This window comes from Monodelphis domestica, chromosome 5 (assembly GCF_027887165.1).
Source record: "Monodelphis domestica isolate mMonDom1 chromosome 5, mMonDom1.pri, whole genome shotgun sequence".
Taxonomy (NCBI): domain Eukaryota; kingdom Metazoa; phylum Chordata; class Mammalia; order Didelphimorphia; family Didelphidae; genus Monodelphis; species Monodelphis domestica.
In genome coordinates, this window is record NC_077231.1 from 19,564,138 (window position 1) to 19,587,996 (window position 23,859).

The following is a 23,859-nucleotide window of genomic DNA, read 5'->3' on the forward strand; positions in this document are numbered from 1 at the left end:
CAGTGGATGCCCAATATATTTGGCTCCATCCTCTTACTTTGACCCTATGTGTATCTACCTTCCTCATGTGTGTTTCTTGTAGACAGCAAATGGTAGGTTTTGGATTCTAATACACTCTGCTATTTGCTTGCTTGAGATTCTCTGCCCTCTGGAAGCTTTTATGGGATTAAGTCTGGCTGGGTTGCTGGATGTGCACTAGGGCCAAAACCTCAGGAAGGGGGTGGGGGGGATATGGATTGTCTCTACTGCTGCAACTATGCCTCCTGCTCTGAGCTCTGTGTTTCTCCTCTATCTGCTTCCCCACTGCCTGTGTTGGACTCTCTGAGCCTGGCATAGCTTTACTCACAAGGTACTCCCTCCAGACCAGTGCTTTTGCTTGCCCAGAGCTTCCAGCTACCTCTGGAGGCTTATCTCTCCAGGATTGGGGAGGGATACCAGGGCCTTCCTTCTTACTTCCCCTTAAACTGTGGTATTCTCAAATTATGGCTTTTGGGGGTGTACCTTTTAAATTGAGTCCAGCTGGAGGGTTCCTTGGCTCTGTCTTGTTGTAAGGTTTGATTTTCAGTCCCCTAGGAACATTTAGATTGTAATCAGTAAGGAAGGGTTTTCAGAGGTCTGAATGTTTGCTGCTTCTATGCTGCCATCTTGATTCCACCTTGATGATTCTGGCCCACCACTATCTTAAGCCCATTAGCAAAATCAGGAAAAATCAAAGCATAACAGCAAGTATGTATCAGAGGCAGAACCATAACTCAGGTCTTCCCAGGTCCAAGGTTAGCTTTCTATCCAATATTCCATGTTGAATCTTAATAGCACAAATATTATTTATAACATATATATGTATACATATATATATATATATATATATAGTCATTCTTGTTCAGTCATGTCCACTCTTTGCAACGTCATGGATTATACAGTCTGTGGATTTTTCTTGGTAACTTACAATCTATTTTCCAGGTCATTTGTTTTTCCAGTGAGATATTTTGCATGTTTGGGTTTTTTTTTTCATTCTTCTGACTTTTTTGTTGTTGTTGTCTCACGGAGTCATGAGCTTCCATTTGTCCAATTCTGTTGTTATAGATTTATTTTCTTCAGTGAGCTTTTATAGTTCCTTTTCCATTTGTGAATTTCCATTTTTTTAGTAGTTATTTTCTTCAGCAAATTTTTGCACATCTTTTTCCATTTGGCCAATTTTGCTTTTTTAGGAGTTCTTAATTTCAGTAGACATTTGTGCCTCATTTATTTTTTTTTGCCTATTCTTTTTTTAAGTTATTATTTTTCAGGGTTGTTTTTTTTTATTTTTGACTCCTCCTTTCCAAAGTTGTTGACTCTCTTTAAATCATCTTTTGATCCACTTTCATTTCTTTCCCCATTTCCTCCTCTATATCTCTTATTTGATTTTCAATATAATTTTTGAACTCTTCCATTACTTTTTTTCTCTGAATGAATCTCATTTTTATGAGATGCATTCTCCTTTAAGAGTGTGTTGAAAAAACAAAGGAATCACCTAGGGACACGTGGCTGAGTTATGAGGTATATGATTCAATTGACAAGAGAAATAAAAAAAACATCAAAAGAATCCAAATAAAAAAGAAAAAATAATTTCTGGATGAAATATGGACTATCAAAGTCTCATGTGTAAAAATTTTAAGTAAAGGAAAATAAACCTATAACAAGTCTTTGAATCAGGACCCAATTAAAGTGATTTATGTAATTATGCACTTTCCTAATCAGCAGCCAGGACTATAGAAAGTTTTGCCACACAATGAAAGACAGAATAAGGACTAGATTATAGGATCCAGGTAGGAGTCAAATTTGAGATACTTGGTAGAATGTGATACAAGAAAGACCTGCTTTTAACATATGTCAAAACAGTTGCAACCTGGAACCCTAAACTTGTCTTGTCTTGTCTTGGCTCAAAATTTCATCAATCCCATTGGGATTGGTTGGTCTCTTTGACCTTTGCTCAATTGGCACTATGCATTTTAGCTTTGTGCTTCTTATCATGATTTCCAACTATAAAACTTAAATTTTATCTTAATAATAAATATTTTAAGGGATTTATTAAATATCATTAGAAATCAAGGAATAAAGAGGATACAAAATAAAAACCACGTGCCCATTGCTGGTTAGCCATTTTCAAAATCCCCACCTTACCACCATTACTGCTAGCTGCTTGTGAAAGGAAGAGACAGAGCTTCAATGCTCACTGACTTTATCCTCTGTCTACAGGAAGTATGTAATGACAAGAAGTCAGTGGGCTCCCAGGAAATGTAGTTCTTCTTTAGGGTAACAGATTTTCAATTATACACTACTATGCATGGTATTTCTGTATGAATTTGGAGATACAAAGACAAAAAAATGTCCCTGGCCTCTAGGGATTTACATTGTACTAGAGGGATATAACTGCTATAGAAAGGAAAAAAAAATTTTTCATGTCTACAAATTAAATTGACAAGCGAGGGACTCCGTATAATTTTAAACATAATTCAGCATGAGGATTTGTTTTGCTTGACTATTAACACTTATTGAATGAAATTCGTTTTTATTTTTCCAACATAGGGAGGTGGTCAAGAGAGAAAATAAATTCTTGTTAATTTAAAAATAGTTTTCAAAATACAATTTTATCAGGAGAACAATAGATGTAGGTATGAGAAAAAGCAGCATTTAGGAAATGGTATATGAGCTAAGTCTTTAGTTATTGATAATTAAAGATGAATAGCTGATATATTTCAGGCCTGGGAAATATCCTTTTCAAAGGTTTGGAGGTGGGAGATGAAATATTGTGTACTGGAAATAGTAAGTAGCTCATTTTGGCTGGAATGTGGAGTACACGAGGAGGATTCCTTTGTAATTAGCTGGAAAGAAAGGTAGGAACTAGATAGTGTAGAGCCTTAAATTCCAAACAAAGAAGTTACTTTTTTATCCTATAGGCAGGCAAAAGAGCCATTGAAGTTTTGACAGAAAATCTAACACTGTACCAATGAACTGTTAAGGGAAAAAAAAGAAAATGTCTTTAGAGTTAATGTACCTTCAAAAAACTTGACTTTTTACTTTGATTTATGTTTCTTAAAAAATATTCAGAGGTAGTAGAGTTGACTAGGTGACTTGACTTTTGTATTTGGGATCAAGGAAGAACATAATTATGGCCTTTAAATGAGGCTTATGTCTTTTGGCAATCAAGCTTTAGAAATGTAATGGAGCTTCCTTTTCTAATCCTGGCAAGCTTTGCTTTTTAATTCAACAGAATCCGAAACAAAAAGATAAATATATTAGACATTATACAGCAATTGTTTTGCCTAGGAATGGATTAAAATATACAGAATGAAAATAAAGTCTACATTCTGAATCTTCCTGAGGAAGAAATTCACAGCAATAATTGTTATTTTAGTTATAATTATTGTAGTGCATTTGATCAATAGGGATCACAATTTCATTTTTTAAAAATTGTCCTGCAGCCTGCAGGGATCCCTATGTATGGTTCAGTAGTCTATGTTTGTATTTGAGTTTGACTCTAGTTCATATCTCTCCATCTTTTCCACAAGAATGGAGTTACTCTATCAAGTTCCCTGTTAAATTCCAGGTAACCTCAATCTATTATATTTTCTTGATTGAATAACTTTGTAACTATTTTTTGAAAGGAAGTAATGTTGGTCCATTTGTGATATTCTTGATGGAGTAGTGTTTGATGTTTGTATTTATTGATTCCTTTTCCAGATCTTCACAAATCAAGTATTTGTTAACTATGCATTTCTAATCTGTAATCTTTGGTTTGTCATCCCAGTTGTTCTTTTCCCAAGTCCCATTTTCTTTTCCTTTTGCATGTCAGTTACAGTTCATGGTAACAAGGAAAATACAATCAATACTTGTATAATGGGCAGTTTCTTGTTATAAACATTGTAATCTTGCTTTACTCTTTAGTTTCCTTCTAGTAGTGTCACTTGAAACCACAAAAAGTACCACATGTGGGATGTAGTCATCTTTGAGAAATATTGGGAGGTTTTCTGTTATGTTTTAGATGCATGCCAGTGGCAGACAACAGATCTCTCTGTTATCAGATTAATGAATACTTGCCTCAGTGTTGCCAGAACAGGGAATCATGAACTACAACTATCATGCTTCTTTTGCTGATTTTTAATGGATAGTCTTAGTGAGTGAAATTGAGGGTCTCTACCACATCATTCCTTGAAAGTCAAGGCATCCAATTTTCTCTTTAGCAATCTAGCTTTTATTTGTCATGATTGAACCTCAAATCTATTTTGTTTGTTTTAGCTCCACTTATAGAGCTTTTCTTTTCCTTCCTTTCTATTATATTTTCCACAATCTACAGCCTCCTGACAAGGGTCAATTTCCTCTTTTTCCAACTCAGAATTCCCTTTTCTCTCATTCTCTTTCCTTTGGGAGTATTTCATTTTTCCTCAAAGCCTGGAGTATAGAAATGCAATTGTTGAGTTCCTCCACTTTTCTTTTATGAGGGACACTAGCATATATGGAGGTAGGAAAAAAGCATATGTGATTTCTTTTTTTAAGGTTAATGGAGTAATAATAGCAATATAAATCCTACCTCACATTTCTATATAGCACCTTAAAGTTCCACAATCATTTTTCTCTCAGCCTTGTGAGATTGGTTGGGCAAGTATATTCCCCATTTTACAGATCAGGGGACCAAGACTCGGAGAGATTAAATGGTAACATTTCATTCATGGTCACACAGCTAGTAAGTTTTAGAATTAAAAGTGTCTAGTCAAAGACTCCTAGCTCCAAGTTAAGTTCTTTTGGGATGGAGACAGGAAAACTTGAATTCAAAAATGGCCTCAGATACTTACTAGGTATGGAATGACTTGAGCAAGTCATCTAGTCTCTGCCTCAGTTTCCTTAAGTGTACAAAAGGATAATATGAGCTCCTCAGAATGTTGTGAAGATCAGATGAGATACTATTTGTAAAGCACTTATTATTGTGTCTGGCACAGAGTAGTAGACACTATAAATACTTGTTTTCCTCATCCCCTTTCTATACCATGCTGCCTTCATTATATCAGTTTGATATTTTCATTTAGAGTTTATAACTACATCACTGAGTGGATGAGTTTATATTTTATTGGGCTCTTTTGCCTTGTTTTTCCAAACAATTCAAACAAGCTTTGTTTTTTCTTTGAAACATCTAGAAAAAAAATTTTGTGTAATCAATGATGATATGTAACTTCGTATAGCCATGATTTTTGAGGGTGGGGGGAGGGTTAAAAATATGTTGCTGTCACAGTCAAGATCCAAATAAAGATTTTTGGAGGTAACTTGTTTGTGGTATACTAATTTAGATAGAGAGGACATAGAGAATCCTTATTTGAAGCTATCCATCACAGACAAAAAGTAACATTATGAAGGAATTAGATCAGCAAATAGAAGTGGGAATTCTGTGAACCACACTGACTCCGTCTTGAGACTCAATTCTGGATATAGCTCAGTTCCATTTTTATTCAATGATGAGTCCAGTTCAATTTCTGTCTTGTAAAAAAATTTTATTTAGTTCTGGAATTTGTGAGAAAACTTTATCATGTTGTTTGAACTTGCTATGGATAGCTGGGAAACTGGATCAACTCTTTTTACTACTTTGGTATCCTTAACTAAGGACTTAGGTTATGCTGACCAGAAACCCATCCAGATGCCAAGATTGAGGGAAAGAATTTTCTCAAAATTGTACATCTCTAGAATCCTGCATGCCTTATCTGAAAACTGGCCCCACACTGGTTAGTTAATCTGTTATTGTTTTCATGTTCCTTTTAGTGAATGCAGGCACTTTGAGAGCATGAGACTTTTTTCTGTTTTCAAAGAATTGTACTTGTTTTTTCTCCTTCACTCAACTTGGAAAGCCCCCTAGCATTTCCTCCAATTGGAAATCAGCTTATCTAATTTTGTATCCTGGTTAATTATTTTCTTTTAATATGTTGGTCTTATTTGATTGTATATAATAGATAAAAATCTCCCACCCTCCCCCCTGTATTTTGGGTTCAGTGTCAAAGCTGAGGAGACCTCATCCCAATTTATTATGCAATTGGTATGCTTTGGTTAATAAATTAATAGAGTATCAAACTCAAACCTTCGGTTCCTCAGTCATTTCATCTTTCACACCCCACACTTAGAAAACTAGGAAGAGATCAAAGGCAGTCTTGACCAGAGTTGTCAAACATATGGGCTATGCTGACAGAACCAGATTAAAATGTAATAGAGAAATATTTAACAAAATAAATAAAAATACAATAAAATATAGATATTACATTTTAAGAACTCAATTAACATGCAGCCCACAGAGATCCTTTTATATAGCTTCTTAGGCCTAATTTGACCCTAGTCAAATTGACCTAGTTTGACCCTATTGGCTGTGAAAGTAAAAATGAATGAATATTCCAAGTATTTAAGTTTATAGGATTTAATAACAACAAAGTGAGAAAGTGGTTCCTTCAGCCAAGTGAGCAGAGCATTGAGCCAGAGACCTTTACCAAAGCCAAAGTCCAAAAAGTTCGCAGTGTGAGTTTCAGCAAAATTTATCTCCCAAATGTCAGGGTGTAAAGTGAGGACATAACTTAAAAGGATGCTGGGTAAATTTAGTTCATGTGTATCAAATTTCTATTTGCACATTGCCTAGACTAAGTTTAAAACAGACCAGAAGTTTACCATATATTTACTTGAGTGACTAGTGGACTACCTGTGACTTTTATGGTGGGATAAGATAAAATGAATGATTTTCAAGCACCCTTTCATACCAATTCATGTTCAATCCTTCTCCTGATACAAGACTGAAGGTTAATGAATTTGTGTAAGTGGGCATATATCTGTGACAGATACAGAATTTCAGACTTTGATTTTCACAAAAGTACTTATTTATTTCTCTTCTAAAGGCTCTTATAGCTTCTTACTTTCCTTCGAATTTACAAATATGTTGAAAGCAAAACCCTGTTTATTTTTAATCATCAGTAAGTATTTCTGTGTGTCTGTTATGGATCCAGAATTATGAACCAGGTAGTAGAGAAATCTAAAGGAAGCAAATAAATTGTACTTTTTAAATCTAGGAATCCCAGTTTATTTTAAGATTCAGTTTACTGTGGAAAAAGAGCCCTAAACTTAGATTCAAAAGACCCAGTTCTTGCTGTTAAAGAGCTAAGTGATCATGGAAAAGTGACAAATTTGTAAAACCTCAGCAATGGATGAGTTATTCATCCAGGATGAGAGAAATATTTTAAGGGTCAATAATAGTTGTTTTTAGGTCTTCAAAGAGGCGATCTCATCTAGGAGAGGGATTCGATTTGTTTTGTTTGGCTCCAGAGGACAGATATCATGAGCAGTTGGATGGGATTTGTAGAGAGGAACTTAAGCTTGAAGCCAGGAAAATTCCAACAATTAGAGCTATTTTAAATAGGGAATGGGATTGGCTGAGGAGAAAGTGGGGTCTTCCTACTGAAGGTCTTCAAGCAGAAAATAGATGAGATTCATATATGGTGTTGAGAATTGCTTTTGGGGTATAGGTTGCACTAGGTGGTTATTGAGATCTCTTTCATGTTTAAAATTCTATAAAAATGAATGTGATAGTGTCATATACTTAAAACATTTTCTTTTCTTTTCTTTGCAGGATGAATAAGAGATACTTACAGAAAGCAACAAAAGGAAAGCTGCTAATAATAATATTTATTGTAACCTTGTGGGGCAAACTAGCATCTGGTGCAAACCACCATAAAAGTAAGAAATTTGAGTTCCTTTTTTTTTTTAGCACCTTGTTGAACTTGGCTCTGCTTTAAAAAAAAGCATTGTTCCATCTTGGGTAGTTTTTCTGATTTTCCTGGGTGCAAATTTCTCCTGAGAGTGCTCTTCAAATAAAGATTCAGGGAGAATGATTTCTCAAGTTGGTGTGTTATGGAAGGAAATGGTTATTTAATGTTTCCCGGATTGGTGCCATATCAGTTTAGCATGCCGATTCAATCCATAGGAAATTGCAACTCTGACAATTTCACTGTCATTTTCCTTTCTGGGATGGGGTGGTTGAAAAGTTAAGTTGACATGTAATAAAGATGTATCAAGGAGCATATGAGTGCTCTAGAGGAGTTCTTGACTGCAATAGACCTCATAAAGAAACCATCTTTAATAACACCCATTCTGCTATGGCATGCAAATGGTTTGCCTGTCAAAGTGAAGTTTTTGCACAGCCAGTCCTGGATGACTTTGCCACCTCAACAGAAAGAAGATGAGCCTTAATCTTTGGCTCCTGACGTGACTATTTATACTTCCATTTAAACACTAATATGTATGTTTTTATATTACATATTATATGTCACTATATGCTTAATGTGCTGCTGCTGGTTTAAACCTGCCCCTGGCAAGCAGTGAGAGTCCTTAATCTATAGATGTCCATTAAATCTGAAAGGTTTTGGTAGTCCAAAGTTTACCCTTTGCTTTCTTATTTCTGGCTAGTAGGATTAATATAGTGAATTAAAATAGGACTATTTTTGACCTGTTCCTATCATAATCAAATATTCTTCACTTAAGAAGCCAATTTCTTGCTTTTCTGAAGTTTGTGTTCGATTTCCCATTCCCCATGAGAGATTCTGATATCGTTCCATGTCTCATTATGCCCCACCTCTATAAATAAAACTATAAATGTGCAAATATATCAGGGAGTTTTCTTTATTAATAATAACATAGTCCCATCCCTCTTATGTCACTTTTTGATTCTTGGTGAAGTCATTGTAACAGGTTTACTTTCAAATTCCTTTTTTAAAACCCTTACCTTACATCTTGGAATCAATACTATGTATTGGTTCCAAGGCAGAAGAGTGCTAAGGGCTAGGCAAATAGCTCAAATTCTTTTTTTAAAGGCATTAAGGAAGAATTTTTAAAAATCTTATTATTTTCCAATTAATGACCATTTATTTTCTCCACCTCTCTCTAATTGAACAATAAAAAAAATCCTCATAATATTTGTATAGTAAAGTGAAAGTAAATTCTTGCATAAACCATGTCTAAATATGTTTCCTTATGTATCTTGAGGCTACCACCTCTCTGTTAGGTGATGGGTAGCATGCTTCATCTTCAGCCCTGGAGAATTATAGTTTGTCATTAATTGCTCAGGAATTTAGAATCTCTCAAATTTGGATGTATTAGTCTGATTACATGAAATTAATTACTATTATATGGAACATTATAATAGAGAGTGATCAAAAGCCCTTGGTTAAACCTCTGTGCTTCTGTAATGTCAAGTCTAAATAAAATACCAAGGCAATTTTGCTTGATATCAGGAGAAGATAAAAACTTCTTAACAATTAGAACTGTCTCATTGTGAAATAAGCGGCTGTGCAAAATAGTGTAATATACCTAATTGAAGGTATTTGTGCAAAAGTGAAAAATTGTTATAAAATATGGTTTGGGCTAAATGGCTGTGGGGGTAGATCCCTTTCAATCATATCATTCTGGATTTCTGTAAAATATACCATTGGGTGATTTGGGGGTAAATTTAAGAAAAAAACATAATTTAATTTGTCTATGGGCATCATTAGTTGCTGATTGCTGATAAGATCTTTGTAATTTTGGATCAACGGACTTCTATTTGATCTTGAGGTTGGCCATGTTGTCAGAACTGTGACTCATATGGTGCTGGTCTCTGAAGAGTCAGCACAGCCCACTCATTGCAGAAGGTACTCTGTCTGGTTTGAAAATCTTGTTTGAGGGTTTCTGAATGAATTTAGTCAGCTCACAAGGGAAAGTGTTTACGTATTTCTGCCTCATATATTACCAGAATCTTGGCTCTTGAGAAAGTGACTGATGTAAATCACTTAAAACTTTAAAAAGTATTTCCTGGAATAACTTCAGTCTATTGAGACCTAGATCCTGAAAGCATGGTGCACAGTGATGTAGAGGAGGAAAATATCGCAGGGAAGTCATTTAGAATTCATTTGGTAGGTTTGTTTTGTGATATTTTTTTTTTCCTGTTATAACCCTCACAAACATTAAGTATTGCCTCTCTCTACCTACAGATTATAGATGATCTATGTGATTTCTTTTATTCCCTCTTATTCATCCCATTGGATATTAGATTGAAGACTCCCATTGTTGAGTCTAAATACAAAGCACTGCGGTCTTTCATATCCTAAAGTTTAAATTTGAATTTTACTTAAATATGAAATATCTGGGGAAATAGAATGAAATTCTTTTTAGGCAATTGGATTCAGTTTTTTAAATAGTTTCCAGAAGCTTCAACATATACTTCATTAATATAAACCAAATTTTATTTCAAAAATTTAAATATGCTATATTTTTACTTTTCAAATGATAACAAATTTATTAAAGTAAAAATGAATCAGAAGTGACCTCTGGCAAAACACTCTGAATTCCAATTTCTATTTCTTTAAAATGATGGGATGGTCCTAGAACCACAAGGTAATAGTATCTTTTCTAACTATAAAGATTATAATATATCCACTGAAAATTACATATTTTTACATAAAGCTTTGATGTCATTTTGAGTTCATTGACTATAAACACCTAACTAACTGCCAATTTGAACAAAAACCCAAGTAGAAACATATTTTTTGGTTATGTAGTATCCTATGGAATTCTTCCATTAATTTACTCCCCCCTTTTGTTATCTTTGGACTTTGTTCGTGGTTATAAAAGGCTCTAAATTGTATATATTTTAGTAAAGGATCTAGAAAAGCTTTTAAAAAAGTGAAATTTCAATAATTGCCCTCAGGCACATTAAGAAGGTGAATTTAATTTATGAGGAAAGACATGATCTGATAGGCTGTCAGCTTCTAGGCAGGTAACTCAGCAGCATATCCCCTTTTGAGGTGTTGGTCAGTAGCAGGTGTAATACATACTCATTGCTTTTACTTTCTCTCCTCTCATTCATTTCTTAACTTTGTGCTCTCTGACTTCCAACCCCATCATTCAACTAAAACTACTCCTAACAAAGTTGCTAATGATTTTTAGTTGCTAAATTTGATGACTCTTTGTCAATATGCAAGCCATTTTATTCTCTCTGCAACATTTGACAATATTAGGCACCTTCTTCTTTTTGATACACACTCCTCTCTGGAGATTTGTAACATTTGTTCTCTACTTCTTTGAGTGCTGTCTCTTGGTCCCTTTGCTTATCATCCATATCACATCTTCTAACTATGACTGTAGCTGAGACTTTCAGGCACAGGACAAAGCCATAGAGTATAGCCATCGTTACTCAGTGTGATATGGATGGCATAGAGGTGAATTGGTTAAGCAAATCATTGTGATTGGGAATAGTAGGAGGTTTAATTGCATAAAAGAATTTCAGACATCCTGATTATTGAAGTAGAACACATATGAGTGATGGAAAGATCAAAGATAGGGATATCTCTGTTCATAGTTGATGTGTAGTGAAGGAATAGTTCATGGAAATTAAGTAGATTGAGCAATGTGGGAGCTAGGGTAATTTAAAGAACAGCACCCTATATACTGAAGGTCTGTAGCAGAAAGGTAAGATTGAGTTGGAAAGGAAGCAGTTAGACACTGAACAGCTTGAGAATGAAGGAAGAGGGAACTTTGTGACTGGTAGAGGAAAGCCATAAAGATCTGCAAGGGACAATGGATTTGAGTGAAATGAATCTCAAAGGAAGAAAGATTACTGAACAACAGCATCTGTGCAATATGGAACAAGTTGTATATTGTCTGTATCTCCAAAACCAGTGTGTTTTGTCTGTGTACAGAGTTAGGAAGGTATAAGACTTTACAGAAGAGATAAAAAGAGGGAAAGCATTATCTGGAGGAAGAAAAGTCTCTTTGAATGCCATAAAATGAAAGAAGCAAAAACTGAAGAGGTATATAAAAATGAAAGAAAGTTTGTTAATTATGAGAAGTCCAGAGGTCCTAGAGGAAGGGGTGAGAAGATCTGGAATAGGGCATAGGAGGATAGTGAAGAAAGTCTATAAGTGATACAAAAGTAGAAGGCTAGAGTAGTTCTTTACCTGAGACCCACAGTGATCTGGAATTTGAATTTATTGTATGAAGTAAAGTTTCTATTAAGTCTTTTTTCAAAGTTACCCTATCAAAACATTATTAAGACGAAGATAAAATCTGGGAATTTATTTTATAAAGAGAAAAAGGGAATGACATTTCATTCTCTTAGAGATTAAAAAAAAAGTTAATCTCTTGTTTGGAGGTATAAATGCAACTGTACTTATGGCCTGTGGACTGATATTGTAAAGCATTTGACATATTCATTCCATGTACTACATCACACTTACAAATAACCACTCTAAAATGTACTGATTTTTTTTTTCCTGGGGTTAATATGAGCACCTGTATTTTATGCTCTTTTCTGTTCTCCCCGTCATATTAAATCCCTCTGGCACTTGCCATGTATTTGATAGATGGTATGAGGGCAATGGAGGGAGAGGAAGTTAAAAGCAATTGGGTGGTACCAAATTCCAGCAAGAATAATAAGGTGGCTCTTACAAGGGACATGAATAGGCAATTTTCAGTCAAAGAAATCAAAACTTTTAATAAGCACATGAAAAAGTATTCCAAATCTCTTATAATCAGAGAGATGAAAACAACTCTGAGGTATCACCTCACATCTAGCAGATTGGCTAACATGACAGCAAAGGAAAGTAATGAATGCTGGAGGGGATGTGGCAAAGTTGGGACATTAATGCATTGATGATGGGGTTGTGAATTGATCCAACCATTCTGGAGGGCAATTTGGAACTATGCCCAAAGGGCAATAAAAGAATGTCTACCCTTTGATCCAGCCATAGCACTGCTGGGTCTGTACCCCAAAGAGATAATAAGGAAAAAGACTTGTACAAGAATATTCATAGCTGCGCTCTTTGTGGTGACCAAAAATTGGAAAACGAGGGGATGCCCTTCAATTGGGGAATGGCTGAACAAATTGTGGTATATGTTGGTGATGGAATACTATTGCACTCAAAGGAATAATAAAGTGGAGGAAGAACTTCTCCATTAGTGGCAATGCAATGATCATGAACAACCTGAAGGAATCTATGAGAAAGAACACTATCCACATTCAGAGGAAAAACTGTGGGAACAAAAACACCGAAGAAAAACAAATGCTTGATTACATGGGTCGAGGGGGGATATGGTTGGGGATATACACCCTAAATGAACATCCTAGTGCAAACATCAACAGCATGGAAATAGGTTCTGATCAAGGACACACTTAATACCCAGTGTTGCACGTTGGCTATAGGAAAGGCTGGGGGAGGGGAGGGAGGAACAGAATATGATTTTTGTAACCAAAGAATAAAGTTTGAAACTGACCAAATAAATTTTTTTTTAAATTCACAAAAAATAGGGTGGCTTCTAACAAGAGGAAGAAGAATTTCAAATTAAGAGATATGACTCCTTAGTATATTGAAATTGACAATAATTCCCAAATATTTTTAGAATTATAGCATATTTATAAGGGGAAATTATTGAGAACGTGAATAGGAAGGATGAAATAGAGGAAACTTTTAGTAGGTTTGCATGCTTAGGTATAATAAAATAAAAGGAAAATATGGTAAAATAATTGGAAGTGGTAAAATAATAGTTGTCCCCATAGCAAGGACAGTGGAATAGATTAATAAAATAGTTGGTTCAATAAAAAGGGACATTTAGATGCATTAAAACAATGAATGACTAAGTCTATTTGATGGAAAAATATCATTTTAGAACTAGGCAAAAAAGTTGTGACACCTACATTTACCTGAATGGTAAAGAAGTAGAACCAGAATAAGAATTGCCCTGTTGATAATCCCAAGTTCTATTTTTTTCCAAGAAGAATCTAAGGGTGGCACTAAATATGGAGAAAATTAGAACCTTTATAGAAAATCTGACTTGTCAAAGAGGAGGAAAAACTACTTTGGTGATTTATGGTTAGGCTCCCTTTATACACTTTTTTATATTTGCTTATTTTACATTTGTGATTCCTTTGTATCTGTTATCTGATTATTATTATAAGTAAATATATATATACACACATATATGTTATCTGAGTGGTTGAATAAAGGTTCTCCAGAAGAACATGATAAATTACCTTGAGTACATGTATAGAGCTGGGACTCTATTACCTACATCTTTGGAGATATAGACATTAGCTTTACAGATATTATAGCCTGAGATTTCTTAGAATATACCTGAGGGGAAGTTGTTACCAAGAGGAGGATCACAATATAGTGAGCAGCATATTTATACACAAATTTAAGTACCTCATTTGGATAAGCTAAGGAGTCCTTATGTCAGTTCCCCCTCCAAAGACTCAATTTCACTGTTTTAGATACTGAAAATCACCTTTTTTTTAAGAGCATGAAAGTTTAGCACTCCTCGTTTCCTGTCAGATCCTTTTCTGATCTCCAACCAAAGTACATCTTATAAGGATAAGTACTATAAATTTTGAATTGATGAAAACTTTTTTTCTAAAGTGAAGGCTAAAAATAACTACTAATTAAAAATATGCTACAAGGAAATGAGAAAACTAATTTTAATTGGCTAGAGTCCATTGGAAGTTGTTTCATTAAAATATAAGAAATGGATTAAACTCAATAAACTTCTATATTTATGAGCAATTTTACCAAGAGAAACAGTTCTCAAAAGAAAGTACTGTCTAGGAGACTGGTAGTCTCAGCATTAGTAGAGGCAGTCTCAAATTGGATTTTCTCAGCAAATGTTCTTGTCAAAAGATAAGGTCAAATGAAGCTGGAGCAATTTTATAAGGAGGAAGTCATTTATTAATCCATGCCTGTGACATTTAATACCTCTTGTGACACCCTAAACGTAAATTTTGTGGAGAAAATATTAGAAGTGTTTCCATGTTAAAACTCAATAGACTAAACATTTTAATGGAAAGTCCTTCTCCCACTGTGACAAGTTGAAGGATAGAATGAAAGAGCATGCATGTGTGCCTGCATGTGCACACACACTTAAATACATTATAAATGATTCTCTAATGGTTTATAATTCAGACTGTGGGCCACTAAAATTAATATGGTAAAACAGTAACCTTCACTTAATTTCATTTCTAGGAAATCTGATTCTATTCTGGGCATTGAAAGGTTAGTGAAAAATATAAAGGTACCCCATTATCTATTGTGTGTTTTCATTTGTATTCTTGACTCAGAGTTATTGAGAAAATATTTTAAAACTGTAGAGACTGTAGATTTTTTGGCTTCAGGATAGGCAACTCCAAGGAACAAAGCTTGTCTTCTTGATTCAGAAAGTAATAAACTGATAATCAAATATAGCTTTTATCTTAGAAACACAAACATTGGGGATCTTAATACTTCATTCTGTTAGATGCTCATTAATGAAGAAATAATAACCCATAATGATGTGAATGAAGGGAAGAAGAATATCTTTTAATCAATTTCACTTTCCTTTGATCTTTCTCAAGCCTATCTTATAATATATGATCACAAATGTGTTTTTAATAGATGAAATAAGGAATTGAAGATATAGAATTGTGCTTAGGTCCCACTTTTTAATACTTACTGGCAATGGAACCTTGGGGAGGTCATTTAACTCCTCAATGCTTTAGGCTATTCTCTAAAACTCTTAAATTACAGATTCTAAGTCTAAATTAAACACTTTGACTCTAAAAGTAAGAGAAGGGGTTGATCTGCTTTGATAGAGAGTTTCCTAAACCAATTAAATCTATTTCTGTTTATTATTATTATTATTATTAGTAGTAGTAGTAGAGGTAGTGGTGGTAGTAGTAACATTAATAATAATGATGGTGAAGTAAGAGACCAGACTATTATTTCTGACCTTATAACACTTGCCACTTAGATTTTTAAGTCACCTAACCTTTCAGTAGCTCTTTTTCCCTCCAGTGATACATATCAGTATCAGACTGAGAAGTGAAAATTTGTTGTGTCCTCTAATATTTGATTTTTTTCATTTTGTGGATGTTTTATTTGTAACACTAATGCATTGCGAGGTTTGTATAATAGGAAGTAATTTTAAAATTCATTATCTAGAGTTATAAGATTTCTATAAATGTTATAAAAATAAAATTATAAACAAGATGTAGTGTTGGAGGCTAAATGACAATAAATTGAATACTTAATTGATACCTTTAGTGATGAACACATCTACTTTTCCAAAGCAGTTGTTCAAGTCCAAAGAGTAACTGCACCTATTATCTGCAATTGTGATCAGATATGAGAGACTAATTCTAAATAATGATTGGTCTGAAACCAATCTTATTGTTATAGTAGACATTTTCATTGATCATGTGTCTATAAATAGTATGGTGTTTGGGTATTTTTTGAAAGAGAGTTCTTGAAAAAGAAAATCAATTTGTTAGTCACACTAAGAGCAATCTTCTCTTTTTGTGAAATAAAGAGACTTCCAGGTATAATAATGATTCAGTCGAGAATCATGAGCTCTCCATTTCCCAGCTCATATCTGAAATTTCTTTGTATATGCAAAGGTGTATCTGTGGTTATGTGAGCAATATGGTAGAGCTGGAGAGAAACCTCTGAAAGGAGAAAGAAAAAGATAATTTTATTTACTCTCACATTTCTTAGTAATCATTGGCATCATCATATAGGAGAGCCATTTCACTTCATCCTCTTCTTTGAAGTTAAATAGAATCATCTAATTTGGGAAGTTGATGGAACCTTAAAGATTATCATTGTTTTATAGCTTTAGCACAGTAAGGGACTTTAGAAGTCATCTCTTACAAACTTCTCACTTGACAAATAAGGAAAATGAGGCAGAGAGAGCAGTGATTGGGTCAGTCACTAAACATTATTGAGCACTTGTTATCTGTCTGGCAGTATGCTAAACACTGGAGATACAAAGAAAGGTAAAAGACAAATCCCTGCCTTTGAGGAGTTCCTAGTCTAATGGTGAAATGATTTGCTCAGACACATTATCATTGTGGGAACTAGTACCTGGTTTGGAAGACTCTGGAACTAAGGATAAATATTGAGATAAGTCAGACATGCAGAATTCCCCCTATCCTGCTCTGATTTTTAAGAACTTGCAATGAGATTATAAAGAAAAATTAAACAAGATGTAAATATAAAGAGCAAACTCAAAACCCTAACTTGGAATTTTTGTGTTCAGGAAAAGCAAAATGAAGTATGACTTCAATTGAATTGAGGTAGAGTTATGACAGAGACAACCAAACTGAGACAACTATAATTCATTTCATAATGCATCTTTTGGGTTGGTTGGACCTTGACAACTTACAGATATGTGTTTGCACATACATTTCTCATAAACATATGTTTATACAATGTCATATCTATATTTCTATGTGGAAATATCTACATACCAATATATTAAATATATACATATAGATATACATACATCTCTCTATCTCTAGGTAGAAAGTTACCTATCCCAATATGGGCATGTTTGCTATTTAGGACTATTATAACTGTAAATATCATCCTAACTTTATGAATTTAATGGAATTGACATTGCTTGCTCGAAAAAGTATAGCCATATATGCAAATTAGTAAATTGCCTACTGGCCAGTCTTATAAATGTTAGACACTCCAATATATTAAGTATGAAATATTAATTAGTGCTAATTAATTATTATACATTATTAAGATTAACTTGTTAATTGAACCTCTAGCATACATTAAAATCTAGAAACTAGTTCTGGAGTGTTGAATTAAATCAGAAATTCAGACCACGAACAAAATGAAATGTTACCTCTTATTTGTTTTGCCCATAAACTCATAGCAATCTATGGAAGAATAAATCCCTTAGCTTTGTAAAAGTTTTTTGGAGTCCAGTTAAGGCCATGGAAATAGGCCCCCATTTCTATAAATTTGGATCCAGCAAGCTTTCCATGTTTACTTATAGGATAAGTTAGACTTGTTTCCCTATCTCCTTACTCCCTCTTTTACCCTCTCAGCCTATTTCAGTACTCAAAAGTCTCAAAACATGCCACATATCTTTTATTTACTCTTCTTTTCTATGGAATGGGTAGATGAGAACAACTTCTTTCTTTTTTTCTTTTTTCTTTCTCATTTAAATTTTTTTCTTTTCTTTTTCAATTTTTGTCATGCAAAATACTTCCATATCAGTCATTGTTATAAGAGCAAACTCATACATAACCGAACCCACAATACAATCATAAATACACTGATGTGAAAGATGATGCCAACAATTCTTCTTCTGGAAGAACAGTTTCTTTCAATGGCGATGAAGGTAAATGAAGCAGTGGCGATTAGAGCTTGATCAGGCATCAAAGACACTGCAAGATAAAGTCATCCACTGCATGCTGAACCATTGACAGTCATCCTGACTGTTAACTTGCCATTGGACTTGGAAGACTCTGGAAGAGAGAGTGAATCTGATGACTTTTTGTGACTCTGCCTCATGTAAATCCAACTCTCCCACAAGTCCAGGCATCACCCCATGAAATCAGTGGTCTTCTTCCAAATGAAGGATGAATAACATGCTTATTTGCTTTCTCAACTATTAATGTCCCCCCTTGATTCAAAGAGATATCCTTACTTGATAAGAGCATAGACACTCTAGAATTTTAATTCCTCAGTGATTCCATTCTGTTTTCTATGACTGCATTCATTCCATTACTTATAGATCTAGTATTAAACAAAATCCTTTACTACCTTAGAATCAATACTATGGCCAGTCAAGAATTAATAGGGCTAGATAATAGGGGCTAAGTGACTTGACCAGGGTTATACAAGCTAGGAAGTATCTGAGGCTACATTTGAAACCAGGTCCTCCTGTCTCTAGGACTGGCTCTCAGTCCATTGAGCCACCTTACTACTACCCCCATTCCTCCCACAACTCATAATTAAAGTTTTAAAACATCAGCCACATCTTTTATTTGAAGACTTATGGTGGCAATTTTTTTTGTTAGACCAAGATTCCTTTTGTAATAGTAGCTAGAATTTATAGACAGTATATGGCAGGCATTCTGCTAAGCATTTTGTAATTATATATTTTATTCTTAGTATTATTTTTATGTTTTAATATATTTATTAATATATATTATATCTTATATTATATATAATGTAATGATGTAATATAAGTTATATAATTTATATAATAATACTTATTATCTCATTCTCACAATAACCCTGGGAAGTACCTGCTATTATTATCCTCATTTTATTTTATTTTATTTTTATTTATTTTCTTTTAAAACCCTTACCTTCTGTCTTGGAGTCAATACTGTATATTGGCTCCAAGGCAGAAGAGTGGTAAGGGCTAGGCAATGGGGGTCAAGTGACTTGCACAGGGTCATACAACTGGGAAGTGTCTGAGGCCAGATTTGAACCTAGGACCTCCCATCTCTAGACCTAGCTCTCAATCCACTGAGCAACCCAGCTGCCCCCTATTATTATCCTTATTTTACAGTTGAGGAAATGGAGGCAAAAAATAATTTAAGAGACTTGTCTAAGGTCACACAGCTAGTAAGGGTTTGAGGTTGTATAAATTATTGTTCTATCCACTGTACTACTTAGCTGTCCCCTAGTTAAGTACTTTGTCAATTTGTTTTTCATATATTGATTTACTTAAATCAATTTGCAAAAGTCAATGATGCTTGCTTTTTTCCAATGACTCTGGATGCAGTTGTTTGTTTCCTACCCTCCTATTCCTCAGTTGTAACAAGCAATCACTACGTCAGGTATTTGTGGCCAATTCATTGAAGTCTTAAACTCTACTTGTCTATAAATGAGCTTTGGCCAAGACAGATGTGTAAAATCCAGATCTGAGGGTTTCCTTTCAGGGAAGCTACTTTAGGTATTGACACTGAGAATTCTTTAACTGTCTTTCAATGTGTTGATGACTGGTTCTTCCCTTCCTGGGGTCAATCAATCAAGTACCATGCATTTATCAACCATTTACTATCTCCCAATGACTGTATTAACTGCTGGGGATCCAAAGAGAAAAATGAATCAGTTCTTTTCTTTGAGGAGCTAACATTCTGTAATGGAAGAGAGAAGCATAAATAAGTAAATACCAAAAAACAAAGTAAAAAAAATTATCTTCTGTCTTAGCATCAATATTGTGTGTTAGTTCCAAGACAGAAGAGTGGGAAGGGCTAGGCAATGGGAATTAAGTGACTTGCCCAGGGTTGCATAAATAAGAAATGTCTGAGTTCATATTTGAACTCAGGACTTCTAATCTTGATTCTTTATTCACTGAGCCATTTAGCTGCCCCCCTACAAGGTAAATATTTTTAGTGAAAGGTTTTTCCAGCCAGTAGGATCAGGGAAGGCTTGGGGTAAAAGATGGTGCTTGAGTAGAGTTTTGAAGGAAATAAAGGATTCTAAGAGGTTGAAGAGAGAAGGGAATTTTCATTCCAGACTGAGGGCTAGTTGAAACAAATGTGGAGAAATGCAAGAGGGAATGTCCTGTGTGAGAAACTTAAAGTTTAGAGGCTGACAGAGAGAAATGAACTTATGTTAGCCTTTTTAATAGGTTTGGTCCTTCACACTTTGGGTTCAGAGGGACCATTCATATTTAACATGACTTTCACTTTTAAGAGACATGATTTCATTAATGTGAGTCCTCCCTCTAGTGGTGAAGTTAAAAAGTACCTTAATGGATAGTTTTATGTGTTGATAAGACTGAAAAAAAGCCATCCCTTTGGTGAATGAATCTTAATTCAATAAAAATAAGAACAAAATTTTGGGGGAGTTATGAAAGTATCCATAGTCAAATTTTGAAAAGATATGTTATTAAATATTAAGTAATATTAACAAGTATATTTTGCTGATGAATATTAAGAGAAAATTAAGAAGCACCACTTCTCTGGTTGTGTGTTTGTGTCAGAGTTAAAGGGAGAGGTTGAAATCAATAACTCTGATGCATGGGACCTTTAAAGAAGAAAGAACAAAATAGCACTAGGACTCCTTTTTCTACCCTACTTTTTTGAGGGGGGTTAATGCTATATGAATAAGAACTTGGGGATCTGAACCTTTAATTGACTTTAAGATCTTATGACAGTACTTTGAAAAATTTTAAAAAGCACTGTCTGTATAAAAATACTTTAATTATTTTGGAAGAGGATTTCTTTTATAAAAAAACAAACCAACCCCCAAACCCTTAGATGGGAATCATTCTGTCAAAATCATTCTTTCAGTTCATAGAACAATGCAAAGCTTTAGAGGATCTCAGGGCTTCTATACATACCCCATCATACCCAACATACACATTACCTAACAAATATCTGAAATGACCACCCGTTGGATCAATAATGGACAGAACAAAAGAGAAAGATAAGTAAGTTCTCTATCTAGTCCAGAACTACAAAAGAGAAAGCCAGAAACCAGTACAAGCTGGTAGGGAGCTTATTCCAAGGAAGCTCGAATATATACCATCCAGTAAATGGCTCTAAAAGCTGTGAATTATGGGAGGGAAATCCTTCCTGGAAAGCTGACACAAGTTCCATTAAATGTGTCTAATGTTTGCCAGGGCTGGGCGAGATTTGGTGCCAGAGAAGCCAGCAAAGCCTCTGGTAACTTTGTTTGAAGCCAGATCACATACCTGGTCTCTAAGAAGAGAACTTAAGGCATATCTTGCCTTCATAGGTCATTGTTCAGGGAGACAGTAGCAACCTGTGTGCCCTTTGAGCCACTGAGAGACATGAAGGAGGTAGGGCTAACTCAGCTTCTGGTACCCTGCACCATGGTACCTTCTGAGACTAGAACAATCTTTGAAATCCAACTAGGGTCAATCAGTGTTACAGTAGTAGACAACTACTGGTTGAGCATTGTGCAGAGAAAAGGAGACAAAGATGGGCTACAGCTAGTGCTTATATTGGACCAATAGGAAACAGTAATTTGGGATTCCTGGCTGTGGGTATTTGTATGTTGGATGTATCAGGCTCTTCATCCAAAAGGGAAATAGCATAAAACAGGACCTACTTAGCTATCCAAAAGTATTGGAACTTGGCCGTGATGGCCATAATCCATAAAGCCATAATCCAGGAACTGACACTGGAAAAAATGAATAAATAGAAAACATCAAACACAATGAAGAAATACTATGGGATATGAGAAGCCCACAAGATTAACCCAAAAGAAAAGAAACTCCACAATAAGTACAAGTATAACATTAGTGAAAAACAAAATGGCTTGGCTCACGCAAACTGCAAGAAAAGATGGAAGAAATTAAGAATTATAAATGAAATTAGAGAAGGAAAAATGAGAGAAGAATAAATGGAGCCCAAAGTAGGAAACTTTTCCTACATTGTGAACACACTGAAAAACAATGGAACAAACATAGCTCATTGGCTTCATGAGACAACACAGAACTAAATTTAAAGATAACAAAAGAAGGAAAACAATGACCTAACACAAATTTGGAAGATAATATAAGAATCATAATTCTTAACATAACAAAACAAAACAAAAATTGTGGATACCATACTTTTAAGAAAACCTCTATTGGAAGCATAGGATAAAGTGAAAATCCACTAATCAATCTGCAAAAAAATTCTCACCCTGAAAACATTTGGGGGTATCAGAGTAAAAGTCTAGAATTTTCAAGTCAGATAAATTATACTACAAGCATCTAGAAACAAAAGAAAACAAAAATTCAAGTACCAAAGAAGAACAATTGGAAAAATATACGACTTGACAGCAACTATTTTAAGAGGATGAAAGCATAATAAAAAATTTACAGTTTAACAGTGGGGGAAGATATTAGTGTCTTTTCAGAATCCCACTGTTTGTAAAGGTAACAGGGAATTAAAAATTTCATTTTTTTTTTCTATTTTAAGAGGAAAGAAAAGGGGGAGAAATATACAAGAGAAGAAAGGAGAAGAACTCACCATTTTACATAATTGAAGTGTGCCAATTAGAGTAGAGTAATGGGTGGGGAAATTCTGTAAGCTTCATTCTTACCTATAATAAACAAATCATGATTAAATTTACACAAACAAAATCTTTGGTAGAGAAATCCATTGTTTTCATTAAAGAATGGGAGAGGGAATAAAAGCAAGCTCCTAAAGGGAGGGCACAGTTGGGGGAATAAATAGTCAAAAGTAAAACAAACTTCATTATTAGAGAGTGATTTGCTTTTTATTATAAACTTCTGTTTTGCTCAAATTATTTACTTTCCTATGTTTCTCTTAAAACATACTTTCATTTCAAAGTTTATTTTCAACTTTGCTCTTTGAAATGATACAAAGTTCTCTATCCATTCAATTGAAAATCTTGTTTTACTTTAGCATTATACTCAACCTTTGGGGTTATGATATACTTAGTTTTAAGGTTTTATTGTTCACCTTTTGAAATATGGAACTCCAAGCATTTTCTCCCCTGATTTGCAAGTCATCTCCAAGTTTTGGAGAGCCGATTGTTAAATTTTTTTCGAGTGAACATTTGTACTTTGGAAATTATCAATGGTACAAATCAGAGCTTGATTTATTATTATATTGATTTCTACAGTTAAGAAAAGTGATAGAAAAAAATATAATTTAAATTCAACTTAAAGGTGAACTAGAGAACTAGCTAGTAAACATTTATAAGCAGAGCCCTGATTTCCCCCCTATACCAGAGGCACTCCCTTTCACAAATGTACCCAGTCTGTGCATGAAATCATGGATATGAACTTATAGTAAGCCATATGAATATGTAACAACTCAAAATTCTGGAATTTCAAAGCCTCAGTGTGCTTTCTCTCTTCAAAAGGTGTTCTTTGACATTTGTATTATTGTGTGGTATCAGTGATGGATGGGTTTCTCTTTTTTCAGCTAGCTCTTCACAGAACCAATGGCTGGGCATACCTGATGTCTCAGCTGGATGGGCCAATCTGTTTCTGGGCTGGGTCAGACAGATTACTTAATGACTGTGCTGGCTTTCTACCATGGTCAGCTGCTGCTAGATAGTG

The 23,859-nt window shown here is 34.5% G+C and overlaps 1 protein-coding gene across 4 annotated transcripts in view; it reads left to right on the plus strand.

The window, feature by feature from the left end:
* The window catches only part of TAFA2 (TAFA chemokine like family member 2), a 594,521-nt gene that overhangs the window by 434,778 nt on the left and 135,884 nt on the right, over window positions 1-23,859 (plus strand). For all 4 annotated transcript variants that reach the window (XM_056797692.1, XM_016425595.2, XM_007502823.3 and 1 more), the window contains exon 3: window positions 7,625-7,731. In XM_056797692.1, coding sequence (XP_056653670.1) covers window positions 7,626-7,731 — 106 coding nt within the window. In that variant the 5' untranslated portion in view covers window position 7,625. The remainder of the gene's footprint in view (window positions 1-7,624; window positions 7,732-23,859) is intronic.